This window comes from Henckelia pumila, chromosome 2 (assembly GCF_033568475.1).
Source record: "Henckelia pumila isolate YLH828 chromosome 2, ASM3356847v2, whole genome shotgun sequence".
NCBI lineage: Eukaryota > Viridiplantae > Streptophyta > Magnoliopsida > Lamiales > Gesneriaceae > Henckelia > Henckelia pumila.
This window is the reverse complement of record NC_133121.1, coordinates 4,147,334-4,161,654: the sequence shown is the minus strand read 5'-3', so window position 1 is coordinate 4,161,654 and position 14,321 is coordinate 4,147,334. Positions and strand designations below refer to the sequence as shown.

At 35.5% G+C, this 14,321-nt stretch overlaps 2 protein-coding genes across 2 annotated transcripts; both read left to right on the top strand.

Annotated features, from left to right (window-relative positions):
- The first annotated feature begins 4,531 nt into the window (after window positions 1–4,531).
- LOC140882800 (AP2-like ethylene-responsive transcription factor AIL7) lies at window positions 4,532–8,222 on the top strand. The gene is made up of 9 exons (XM_073289003.1): window positions 4,532–5,029; window positions 5,299–5,710; window positions 5,829–5,911; window positions 6,532–6,540; window positions 6,631–6,719; window positions 6,994–7,067; window positions 7,160–7,210; window positions 7,339–7,415; window positions 7,501–8,222. Exons 1-9 carry the CDS (start codon window positions 4,900–4,902, stop codon window positions 7,923–7,925), a joined length of 1,350 nt encoding a protein of 449 aa, XP_073145104.1. The 5' UTR covers window positions 4,532–4,899; the 3' UTR covers window positions 7,926–8,222.
- Window positions 8,223–8,620: 398 nt separating this feature from the next.
- Window positions 8,621–10,340, top strand: LOC140884625 (UDP-glycosyltransferase 91D2-like). Its single transcript, XM_073291426.1, has one exon. It carries the CDS (start codon window positions 8,772–8,774, stop codon window positions 10,161–10,163), a length of 1,392 nt encoding a protein of 463 aa, XP_073147527.1. The 5' UTR covers window positions 8,621–8,771; the 3' UTR covers window positions 10,164–10,340.
- The last annotated feature ends 3,981 nt before the right edge of the window (window positions 10,341–14,321 follow it).

Genomic DNA, 14,321 nt, shown 5'->3' with positions numbered 1-14,321 from the left:
AGCTCTATTCTACTGTTGTTGCCGTGATACCCTATTGTAAGAGGGTTATTCTGAAATTCTATGCCAACCTGACTGCTAGCATTGAAGATCCAGAATCTGCAAAATATGGCTTGGTGTATCTACGGGGTCGGCTATTCGAGTTCACTACAGCCGTGATCAACTCTCTCTATTCCACCCTAGACGTTGATGAAGGCAATCCTCTAGAGATCAATGAAATGATTACTGTTCTCACTGGTGGTATGGTCAAACAATTCTCTGACCATTTTTCTGCAGCTAAGCTCACCTCTTTTTATTATGTGCTGCATAAGATAGCTGTGAGAAATTGGACTCCTTCATCAAACTCAACAGTTATCACAAGACCACAGACAGTCATTTTGTATGCCATTGGGACTGGGAGTCCCTTCAATTTTGGGAAGATGGTATTTAAGACAGTGCTCCAGTTTGCTGATGGAGGACTCAAATCAACAAAGCTGCCATTCCCATCCTTGATCTACGGCATTTTGGAATCTCAGGCTTTCATCCGTAATATTACAGAAGATCTCACTGATCAACCTGAGATTTTGAAGTTAGGAGCTGGACTTCTCAAGGAAAATCGTGTTCTAGATTTGCCCTGGACTGCTACTCCTACTCCTGCTGCTGAAGCTGCTGGTGTTGCACCCGGTGTTACCAACACGAGAGACAAAACTGAAGAAACAGTGCCTATTCCTACTACCCTGGAATTCACCACTGCCACTATTCAGCTGCTGATGACTCGTTCTGAAGAGAAAATTGCGCAAGAACAGGAAGATATTGCGTTCTACAACATGATCTTGGCTGATTGTCGGAGACAACTTGACATTTCTGGCCAAACAGGGGGAGATAATAGTGCACAAGATGAAGCTGGTCCATCTGAGACTAAATATGATGAGGATGAAGCCTCTGATCAAGATGGATCTGATAGTGATCAAATTTAGATTTTGCTTCTTCTCTCATCTTTGCTCTATTTGCTTCATTTCGATTTCAATATAATTGTTTTGGTTCGTTCTAGTTATGTGCTTTAAGTGCTCTTACAGGCTTTAACTAGACTAACATCTTCTATCCCAATTATGCTATGATATATGAATTAAAGAATCTCATGTGTTATTGTCCATGTTATCCACCGTGTTACGACACGAGGGACAACACTTCAGGGGGAGACTTTAAAATTCAGGGGGAGAAGATTTTTAAACTCAGGGGGAGTTTATGATTATTTCATATTTGTGCAATGTTTTGTCCAGAAAGCAAAAAGGGGGAGATTGAAAGGAATTTTATTCCTATTTTGGCCCTTAATTAATTGGATATTATAAGATTTTGCTTTCTAGACAAGATAAAATATATGGTAAATATCCTATATATATATATATATATATATATCGATTATGTTAAAGATATATTTGCCAAGTTTAAATCATGTCTTGATAAGGTGATTATTTGATATAATATAATTCGATATTATCAAGATTTGATTTGCAAGATTTGATAGAGTTTATTTCCTACTAAAAGATAGTTGCTTATTCTTGTAGGACTCTATCTAAGGAAATCTTCAAGATTTGAATGCTAATCTATAAAAGGAGATTTCACGCACAAGATGAAAGAGAGCTTCAGACGTACAATTCTCTGCGCATACTCTGAAGAATTCTGTTGAAGAATTTGAAGAACTCTGAAGCAAGGTTTGCAGCCATCTTTGTTGCATGTCCCCGTGTTGCCGTTCGTGTTGAAAACATCAGAGACAACACTGTGAGAACTGTGTTGTTGAAGATCTTTTCTGTCTCTTCAATTTAGGCTACGGGAGTTGCATCCAATTTCTTTTATACTCTGTTGTATTTTAGGATGCAAGTTTGATTTCTCAACTTGTTGAGAAATTTAGGATTTAATGATTTTTCGTAAAATTACTAGGATTGCTTTGTAAGACTGATCTTACGTTTACTAGTAATATTTAGCCGTAAGGCACCTGCACGAGTTTTTATACTCGTGCAAAATTATTTACTTGTGTTTTATTTACGCTTTAAATTTTCGTTGCACTGTGTTGTCTGTGGTGTTACAACACAAAGGACAACACTGCCTATTTTACATAACCAACCACGAACACCGTTTCTTTCAGGTTTTGAACACAAAACTATTGTATCACATGAGTATTCGGTTCAGTCTTTAAGAGCTTTGACTTGGCTTAATATAATTCTTAATGATGCGATTATCATAAAATGGGTACCCGAGGGTGGGTAAATTCCCGGGCGAAATAGCAGGCGAGTTCCTCGTCTGTTTGGAGATGAAGCCTACACGCTGAAGAACAAGAAAACTCGTAAGTGGGGAGCCGGAATGGTTTCCGGCGTCGCCACTCCGATGCTTAAGTTAGACTAAGATGTATGGAGTGGACTTATGATGTTTAAGAAAGTGAGTGTGTGCGGAAATGATAATGATAAGTGATAGATTCTGAAAAGTTACCTAGGCCAGGCGCTCGATCCTGGTCTTTATACTCGTCCGCCCGGGTCATCAATGATTACTGGATATGGACTCCCTGACAACTTTTAGGGTGATGAGATGATTACCACGTGTGATTTAGACACCTTGTAATCTCAGGAGAAAACTCATTCCGTTGAAACATGATCAGTAATGATTTGGTCTGTGCTCAGAACCTGGAATACTCCAAGTAGACGTGGCCGCTTCCTGGCCCTAAGAATAAAAAAAACTAGGGTCCCACTAGCTTTCGTTCTTTTCCTACCTTCCGAAGGCTTATTCCTATATGCCCAGCTCTGTTGCTTGTGGTCCCGGGCTCCTCTCGATCTCCTGGGATTCCCAAGCCCTCTCGGGTAAATCTCCTGGGTCTAAGAAAACCTCTCGGGATATCGTACCACCCGGGTGATTTCCCTGGCCATCCGCGTCCCGGGTAATCTTTCGAGGATATCACCTTACTTTCTAAAGATAGTCGGGCTAAGACCCGCTCCGCTGTCCCGAAAAATTAGTATCTTTGCAGCTCTCTCGCTTGTGGTCCCGGGCTCTTCTCGATCTCCTGGGATTCTCAAGCCCTCTGGGGTAAATCTCCCGGGTCTAAGAAAACCTCCCAGAATATCGTACCACTTGGGTGATTTTCCCGGCCACCCGAGTCCCGGATAATCTTTCGAGGATATCACCACTTAACAATTAAAATATTTGAAAATATATATATATATATATAATGAAAAATTCTTATTTCTATCAATATTTATTTATGCTCACAAATAAAATCATAATTAGATAATAATAACTAAAATAGCACACAAAAATTGGCGTCCATATATAACCCATACATTTTGATTTTGGCTACGTTGCATACTTCCAAGAGTTTCATTCTCTCGCGGGTGCCACCACCAAATTATCCTGTCGTTCTTAATATTTATTTTCAAAAGATATTTATTGCTCATTCATGCATGTATTTGAAGTATAATAATTTCTTCTTTAATAATCTGTTAGTCAAACATTTATTATTAGTTTCACGCGTAATTTTTTGCAGATAAACACGGTTGGCCCTTTGTGTTTTATTCATGGTTAGCATAAAAGTCATTCGTTTTTTTGCAATGTGATGATTTGACATGATGTGACCAAATTTATTCATTTCTCATTTTAATTAATTAATTATGAAACCCATTAACCATTCAAATGTCAAATTAATGCATGCGTATTAAATGGCCGTATATATTCTTTGGGTTAAAAGTTATATCTTTAATTTCAACATACATCTGTAACAAACTAGTTGTCAATGCATTTGAACTTTATTTATTTTTAAGTAAGAAAAAGTGTTGTCACAATTTGAATTTTGAATTCGAGATCTCGTTTCGTATTTAAGATCTTGGTGTCAAATGAGTTATAAACAATGCAATCAAACTTTAAATGTAAATAAACCTATAAAGCAAGACACTACACTAACTAATTTCGTACGTATTAACAATAAATTTCTTAATCTATATCTATTTTTTATATACGCTCAAGATGTATTATATATAAATTAAACAAAGTATCTTTTATATAACAACTTAAATGTTTTTGGTTATTATAAATGGATATTTTAAAATATTTGAATAAATAGTAATGTATTTTGCTATGTCCAATACGACTTATCAAGTAATAATAGTATATATATAGCTTAAATTAAAGCGGAAACAAAACCCAAACCCAAAAAGAAAACAGGGTAAAAAGATTATATAAAATCTTGTTCCAAGAAAATGAGCACCAGGCCGCATCTTTCGCGACCATGCTGGCCGGCCAAGCCAAAACTTGCTCCCCGCAAGAACCAAACCCCAAAAGTCACGTACTCCCCTTCTTCACTCTTTATAATTCTAATTCTAATTTATTTTTTCAAAATTTTCCCCATTATAATATATAAGTATATTATATTATACATTTTTATTTTATAATATAATATAATAAAAGCAATGAATTTCCTCTCTGGTTTTACGCCGAATGGCGGAGGGTACCGCCCCCTTTCTCCCATTATATTCCTCCACATGTCCCCACACCCTTTTCGCCCTTTTTAAGCTTTGCGTCTGCTTCCTGTTTCTTTGCCAATTTTTCTTGCTTCTTAATTTCACCTTTGCATGCGCCTTTTTTTTTTTTACTTCGTCTTTTTTTCCTGTTCAAGTGTTACAACATATCCATCCATATATTTGCTCAATGAGTAGTGAACATCCATCCCATCTGGGTTTTATAAATTTATTTCTTTTTGTTTCTTTATATGAGATCACTCAATCAATAATGAAAGCTATTGCATGTTCTTTATTCATTCTTGACGATTCTCGAGTGGTTTTGTAGGCGTAATACGAAAAGTCGGAGTGGAGATTTGTATGTTTACTAGTTATTATTATATATATTAAACTTATTGGTAAATTAAAAGTAAGAAATTTGAAGGAGATGGCACCAGAAAGCAACTGGCTATCATTCTCACTACAGTCTTCCATGGATCAAATGCTGCAGCCAGCTTCTTCTACAGATCATTCTCACAACTACTACGGCTTTGCTGATAATTTTTACGCTGTTAATGGTAAGCACATTTACTGATATATTGTTTAATTAATTAACCCAGTTTTCACCTTTCTTGAGATTTAGTATTTGCTTTTCTAACCAAGTTTGAATAAAGCAAGAAATGACAAGAAAATGCACCAAACATTTTAACATATCAATAATTCATCACTACCACTTTAATTTCCGTTGCTGCAACATTTTGTTTGAAAGCAAAAGTAATTTTTTTTTACTTTTAAAACCATTTCTTTCAAGACTTTTATGCATTTGATTATTTATTTATTATTATAGGGTGGCCAACAAGCCAAAGATCTCATCAGACCATGTACCCTGAAGCAGAAAACCACTACTTGAGCAGCTTCATGGATTCAACAACACCACAAGCGCCGCCGAAGCTCGAGGATTTCTTCGGCGGCGACTCGACGGAGACCCAAGATTCAACCTTGACTCATATCTACGACAGCCATCAAGCCGCCGCCTATTTCAGGCCCGGAGACCAGCAAGATCTCAAGGCTATCACTGAGTTTGAAGCATTTTCTGCTAATTCAGGCTCGGAAGTTGATGAGTCGTCGCTTGGATTTAGTAATGGTGATAATAAAAATAATAGCAACAACAAAGCTATCGTCTCTGTTGAATCTGAAAGCTGCAAGAAAATTGCTGATACTTTTGGTCAAAGAACTTCGATTTACCGAGGCGTCACCCGGTACGTACTTTATTATATATGTTTTATATTATTCAAAGTTACAAGTAACGTTTACTTATTTTTCAAATTTTAAACTTTATTTATTTAATTTATTCCCTGGATCGGTGTGTTTATGCAGACACAGATGGACTGGAAGATACGAAGCCCATCTATGGGACAACAGCTGTAGAAGGGAGGGCCAAGCTAGAAAAGGCCGTCAAGGTAACTTGTATACTTTGCGTTGCATGGATTCAATTACAACATTAATATATGGTCAAAAGTGATGTATATATGTATGTGTTTTTCAACTAGCTACTTTAATTTCAATCAAACTTTTTACAGTGATGATTGATTGATTGAGTGGAATATTGATGTACAAATTGTACCTCTTTATTTCATTCAATGGGATGTGCCGCCAATTTGTTTATGTATTTGGTGGTATATCTATATCTATATATGCATGGGTCTGTGTAAATTGAAACTCTTGTCCATTGTACACCTTGGTTGCAACATGTGTGCCCCCACCAAGCCTAATTAAAGGACTTTTTGTGGGGTTGGCCACATTATAATTGAATATCATGTCAATGATTCATACCACTTTTGTGTATTTGAATTGAGTTTGATTGAAGGACAAATTCAAAGTTGTCATAAATTTATTTTTCTGAATATTTTTGTTTTCATACGTACTAGTGCATGTGTTTACTATGCACTTGTTTAATTAACCTGTATATCTTGAGATTTAGCTTCCTTTGGTGATATACTAACGATAGCTTCGTTCTTTTGCATGAATTTGGATACTTATTCCTGGATGTTACGAAACTGTGGATTATTATTGTTGGCAGTGTACTTGGGTAAGTTGTTTAGTGTGCTACAATTTTCATGTACATGTAATGTGTGTATGAATTTTCGTCTCATTTGCGTATAATCGTTTTGATGTGCAGGTGGCTACGACAAGGAAGAAAAGGCCGCGAGGGCATACGATTTAGCGGCTCTAAAATATTGGGGACATAATGCCACCACCAACTTCCCGGTAAAGATCTTCGTTTAATTTCTTCACCACGAGCCTCAATTTATAAGATGTGATTGGAATGTGAGATTTGATATTTGACATAAACATTCGAAAATTGAATATTTGGTCTATTCGAAAAGCATTAAATTTGTTAATAGAAGAATTTAAACCTTGATCTTGAAGTTCACTCTTATTGTTCACTCTAAATCCTTGATCTTGAAGTTCACTCTTATTGTTCACAATTGTTTAAACCCATGCATGATCGTCGGAGTCTTACAGAAAATTGTCGTTTCAGATATCCAATTATACTAAAGAAATGGATGAGATGAAGCACTCGACTAAACAAGAGTTTATTGCCTCGATTCGAAGGTTTGCACACATGACATCTAAAGTCACTTCGAACAAAATACTTCTTGTTGATTTGTTTGATGTAATTATTTATGAGTTACTATTATCTTTAGGAAGAGTAGTGGTTTCTCAAGGGGAGCATCCATCTACAGGGGTGTTACGAGGTTTGATCTCTCAAATCTTGTCATATATATAAACTAATTAAATTTCTCGAATTATCCAATTCATTTAGTCATGATTTTTAACGTTACAACTTACAATGAACAATTATGATCTGACCTCGAACTTGCAGGCATCATCAACAAGGTCGTTGGCAGGCGAGGATCGGACGAGTTGCTGGGAATAAAGATCTGTATCTCGGAACATTTGGTATGCCAACTTTCAATATACTCGAAATTTTATTCGAACAAATCTGAGAATAAAGTTAAATGGACTTTTGTTCATGATTTGGCAGCAACTGAGGAAGAAGCAGCCGAAGCATATGACATAGCCGCGATAAAGTTTCGAGGAATAAATGCGGTAACCAATTTCGAGATGAATCGTTACAATGTTGAAGCAATCAATAGAAGCTCCCTACCCATCGGAGGAACGGCGAAACGGTTAAAGCCATCTCTCGAAGTACCCCAAGAAAATATACCTTATAGCAACATACTTCAACCACCATGCAACAGCAGCAGCAGCAGCAGCATTGATTTTGCTACTTTTCAACCAGTTTCCAACATCCCCTGTGGCGTACCGTTGGACCTTTCGGTCCCGTTCTATCATCACGGCCTCTTCCATCACCTCCATACCAGCAATCCCCTCGCTCTCGATGCTTCAGCAGCCTCTCCCATGGTGCCAGAGTTGTTCATTTGGCCTAATCAATCCAATCAACATTGACATTAATTGCTAGTTAACTAACTAGCTAGATTATTAGGTGATACCAGTCTTCTACTGATGTTTAACCGTAGTTTTTACTTCGTGCAATTCGTTGTTAATCGACTCTTCATCTGACCCGATAAGGTCTAGGATTAGTTTTTAGTCGTTACAGGTTAGGTTGAGGCTGGAATGCTGTAAAGTAAGCCATTTTCAATGATGCACAATGACTCTGCAGGAGCAGTTTCTGGGCATTGGATTAATTTTCAATCTGTTTTCCATTCCCAGGAGCATCAATCCTCCAATAATAAATACAATGTTCTACAAGTTTTTGTACTAGCATTTTATTTGCAGTAGTGTTCTATATTCTCTGTCAAAACTATGGAAGCCACAACTAGTGCATTATAAAGGATCAGTGCTTTGAGAATCTTTGTGTGACTTTATGTTTCCACTTGCAAAATTCTTACACCGGTGTAGATTTCGTCGGCCTCGTGTTGGTTTCGTCCCTGTACATTGGGGCCGTTGATCATGTTACACTGGATCATGCATCAAATGGTTCGTATTTTTACACATATACGTAATTAATGATATATTGTTGACGTAATAAATAATGAGATATTAGATTTATATTATTTATGTGCTAAGACAAATTCTACCACAACACAAAAATTAAATATTTTGACAAGAAAGGAATATTTTATAGTTTTTTTCCTGATAACATGAATTGCATTATATTACAATACAAATGAACTATTTAGTGAGCAAATATATATTAATGAAGCTCACTCAGGTCTCTAGCTACTTCTGAAAGCAAATTCAAATTCATCAACATTAGTCATTTCTTTTTGCTCTTCTTTTGTTTCTTTTGTCATGGCGAAACAGAGAAATTTGCACGTAGTTATGTTCCCGTGGCTAGCTTTCGGACACATGATTCCCTACCTAGAACTCTCCAAATTCATTGCAAGAAAAGGCCACCAAATCTCATTCATTTCCACTCCAAGGAACATCGATCGGCTACCAAAGCTGCCACCAGATCTAGCTTCTTCCATCACTTTTATAAAAATTCCCCTGCCCAAAATCCCTCAACTTCAGGAGACCGCGGAAGCCACAGCAGACATAAAAAACGAAGATATGCCTCATTTAAAGAGAGCATTCGATGGTATGGAATCCGAGCTGACTCGTTTCTTGGAAGGATCAAGCCCCGACTGGATCATCTATGATTTTGCCCCGCATTGGCTCCCTCCTGTCGCCGCCAGGCTCGGAATCTCCCGTGCCTTCTTCTTGATCATCAACGCATGGTTTTTAGCGTTCATCGGGCCGTTGGACACCATGATCAACGGCTCGGATTATCGAACAAGAAAAGAAGATTTCACTGTTCCTCCTAAATGGGTCAAGTTCGAAACAAATGTGGCTTATCGGCTTTTTGAAGCCGAGTGGATGATAAGCGCATCTCAAGATAATACTTCGGGTTTTACAGATTTTTACCGTATGGGTAAATCCGTACTTGGGTCCGAAGCGATCTTGACTCGACACTGCCATGAATTCGAACCAGAATGGTTGAAAGTGGCTGAAGAACTTTACCAAAGGCCGGTGATTCCACTAGGATTGATGCCACCATCATGTGTTGAAGATAGCGACTGCAGTGATGAAACATGGATTTCGGTCAAAAATTGGCTCGATGGTCAAATCAGAGGCTCGGTGGTCTACGTGGCACTAGGGAGCGAGGTGGAACTGAGTCAGAGTCAACTCACCGAGTTGGCTCTTGGGTTGGAGTCGTCCGGGGTACCTTTCTTTTGGGCTATGAGGAAGCCATCCGAGTCGAGCACGCCGAGTCTGCCGGATGGGTTCGAGGGTCGAGTCGAGCGGGACCGGGGACTCGTGTGGAAGGGTTGGGTGCCTCAATTGAAGATATTGAGCCATGACTCGGTCGGTGGATTCTTGACACATTGCGGATGGAGTTCTATTGTGGAAGGACTCATGTTTGGTCACCCTTTGATCACGTTACCCTTTTTGGTGGATCAAGGTCTGAGTTCTAGAGTTGTTGCTCAAAATCTGGTGGGAGCCGAGATTCCGAGAAACGAGTCAGACGGGTCGTACACGAAAGACTCGGTCGTCGACACGGTAAAGAACGTGATGGTTGGGAATGAAGGAGAGACGTTGAGGGACAATGCGAAAAAAGTAAGTGGGATGTTTAGGGACAAAGAACTACATTCTGCTTATGTGGAGAAGTTTATTGAGTTCCTTGAGTATCACAGAAGCTAGGGCATAATAAGCATAAGTTGTGCTATAATATCATATAACGTGTATTTCTTGCAATTCCGTAGAGCAGCATTGGTTGGTTACATTAAGTGGGCATTATTAAGTGGGCATTATAATGCCCACTTAATGTTCAAACCAATGTGAGTGGACATTAGAGTTCAACATATTTTATGGGTATTAGTTATCTCAATGATAGATCTAATGTCTTATGATTTGTTACGTCAATAATATATCATTAATTACGCCTATGTGTAGATATACGAACCATTGAATGCATGATTTAGATATTACCCTTAGTATAGTATCTCATTAACCCAGCATGTACATGGATGAATGCGTTCAGAACATTGAATGTGTTCATTCGTGTTTTTTTTTTTATTGCATTCTGGCGCGTGCTGGCCACCCCACGCGGTTTGCACATCCCTTTTACTTTTTTTAAAATTTTTTAAAACTATAATATTCCAATGTAATTCTTTTATTTTTTTAAATATTTTTTATAATTTTTTTTATTAAATCCGAATTAATTTTAAAAAAATCCAAAAAAAAAAATAATTTTAATCTTGTAAATTAAATTTAAAATGTATTTATTTAATATGAAAAAAGTAAAGATGCTTGAATGGACTGTGAGACACATAAATAATGACCGTTAATGTTAAAATAAATGTGAGTAAAAGAGAGGTCGATGTTAATATAATGAGTATGTGGTAGTGGACCACATATTTTTTGATAAGCTGGTGGGTGTTATAGTTAAAAAAGGGTTGACCCCGAAGGGGACCCCATCCCACATGAGTCAGATGCCCATTGGCTCATGCGGGGTTAAATCGAGGGATGTGCACGAGCGGCAGAGACCTGAAGGAGGGAGCAACATACCAACCCCCAGAGCATACCCTCACAATATTTCAGCAGAAAATATGCTTCACACGAGGATCGAATCTGCAACGGCGAGAAATTTTTTTCTACGTCATCTCAGGCCTTACCAACTTTCTTATACCCCTGTGGGCGCTGGTGGGAGTTATAATGGTAACCAATGCGGAAGCCCTCATAGAATGGTTTAAATCATTTCATACAATTACCTGTGTTAGATTCAAAGGATTATAGGATGTTAGCTATATAATCATGCAACATCCCATGTTCAGTTCGATTATTGTGTTAACATGAAGCCCGAGAATTCTAAGTGAAAGCCCGCATGGTATACATTATTTATACATATTTATTAAGCAAGAGGGTTTTAGAGAAACTGTCTCATCATTTGGTATGACACCTTAATTTTCATCTATTTATCTATTTTGAAATTTCAAATTATTTGAAAAAAAAAGTGGGAGATAACTAATACATTATATTATATTTGAACTAATTATTATTTTTACCAAAAAAAACTTTTTTTTTTTTTGCTACCATAAATTTATTAAATTTTTTATTGAAATTAAATTTAATTAAAAAAATCAAAATTTTTGTCACACACAACGATTGTGTGCAAATAAGCTAGTTTTCGATTATATTTGTAGCGTCGAATAGGTGTGATAATTTATGGGTGAATTAGTGTTCAGTTCCCAAAACCAAAGTCAAATTAAGAATCAGTCCCTTGTCAGAAAAAAAGTTGTTTGCACTCCCTGGGCCCACTTTATTTTTTTGGGATAAAATTAAGTACAAAACATTGAAAATATGGTATAAATACATGATATTTGAGCACTAATTGTTCAAGATCGAGTACAAAAAATAAGATTTTGAGTATAAAATCTAAACATTTTTATTAATGTGAACTTGCAACATATGTTTGAGTACTCAAAAATCATATATTTGTACCAGATCTAACACATTGAGTACTCAAATATCACATATGAGTACTATATTTTAAATATTTTGTACCGATTTCCATCCAAATAAGATAAATGTGTTATTAATGTCAATATTTTTTAGTACTTGAAAATCATATATTTATACCAGATCTAACACATTTGATACTCAAAATCTCATATATTAGTACCGTATTTCTAATATTTTGTACCAATGGTCATCTAAAAAAACAAATGTGTCATTATAACAATATTTGATTACATATTTGAGTACTCAAAAATCATAAATTAGTACCAATATTTGAAACAGTCGATACTCAATTACCTTGTACTTGTACCGTATTTTTCATGTTATGTACCGAATTTCATCCAAAATAAAACATGTGGGCCCAGGGAGTTTAAACAAAGTTTTTTCTAATAGGGACTGATCACCAAATTTAATTTAGGTTTGGGGACTGAATGCTAAATTACCGATAATTTATCTTGTTTTGTACTATTCAACCGACAACCATACGAAATTACCATATTGTCCCTCTCGATAAAATAGATTGACAAAAAACTTCTCTATCAAATAATAATAGCTAGCAGCCGAAAAAAAAAAAGAACAAATCACATCAAATTTTAAAAATAATACCAAACCCTATTTTTTTGTAGAGCAAAGGAATTTAAAAATTTTGTAATTTTGGCTCGATATTTTAAGGTGTTCATCATGGTTGACCGAGCTATGTATGCAGAAGATTATTGATCAAACATTGAGTTTACGGGAACGAGAAGCACGAAGATGAAAGAGGTTAATGAACATTATTAGAATAATTAGAGTCCATTTGAATTAAGAAGCTAAAAGATAATTTTTTCTTTAAAAACACTTATTTAAGCTAAGAGCCCGTTTGGATACAAAAGTTATTGACTTAAAAAAAAATTAAATACGTCCAGTTTTTTAAAGTGTTTTTATTTTAAAAAAAGCAGAAACAGTTTTAGTGTTTGGATAAATGTTTAAAAAATAATTTTTTAAAAGATTGCTTTTCTTAAAAAGTTATGTGTTTGGTTACAATAGCCGTTTTTTTTTTTAAAAAAAAAACACTTATTTAAGCCCAAATAAGTGTTTTTTTAAAAGCCAGAAATTTTGACTTTTTGGCTTTTACTTATATTTTAATTTAAAATATCATTTTTTTAACATTTATCCAAACACTAAAACTGCTTCTGTTTTTTTTTTAATAAAAGCACTTTAAAGGCCTGTTTGTTTTCAGTAGATTTTTTAAAAAATAAGTGCTTTTTTAAGTTGGCTTTTAAAAATATTTTTCAAAGTAAAAGCTGAAATAATTTTGTGTTTGGATAAATATATTGAAAGCACTTTTTTAAAGTTGAGTTTTAAAAAAAAAACATTTGAAAATCTATAAATATGGGCTTTAAAAAAAGCACTTATTTTGGCTTGAATAAGTGCTTTTAAAAAACTTAAAATTTATCCAAACACATTTGAGTTAATAAAAGCCTTTTTAAAAAAAAATTCTTAATTGTCTACTGAAACCAAACGAGCTCTAAAAAGCTGGACGTATTTAAGTTTTTTTTTAAGCCAATAACTTTTGTATCCAAACGGAAATTGTTTTTTTAAAGCCAATATTTATAGCTTTTCAAATATTTTTTTAATAACTCAACTAAAATAAGTGTTTTCAATCTATTTTATTCAAATACAAAATTATTAAAATTCCTTTACTATAAAAAATACTTTTAAAAGCCAACTTAAAAATACATATGGATTTTATTCTAGTCCACGAGGACATTTCATTTAATAAAAAGCAAATCAAATAGACATTTCGTACATAAAATAATTAAGATATTTTTTGCATAAAAAAAAATAAAAAAATAAGATATTTTTGCACGGACCAACTATCTGATGTCTATCACACTTGATATGTTTATTGTGCATCACAGAGAAGTTTTCTGCTTGAAAAATACATTTCGCTTCATCATAATCATATCGTCCAAGATTGGGGCTGGCTAGGCTAGCACATGGACTACATTCAACGATCATTTTTTTTTGTATTTGATCTCAAATGCAAAAGAAAAAAAAAATGGAATGTTACTCCGTTAGATTCCCAATGAGGCAGCATAGACAAAATCTCTAAAAATGTCTTTGACAGACCGTGGACCATTGGGTACAGATCATCAATGGGATCTAAACATAACCGAATTTATTGTAGATATATTTATCACGGTTGAAATCAGACCAGACGGGTTGTTCTGTTTTGTTATGTTCTAATCTGTTTTAAATCGCCACCAAATGGTAGCGAGATAAGAAGGGTTAGAAAACTCAAACTGTCTCAACATACACCGTCAATTATTTGTTTTAATTTTTTTTTTTTAAAAAAGA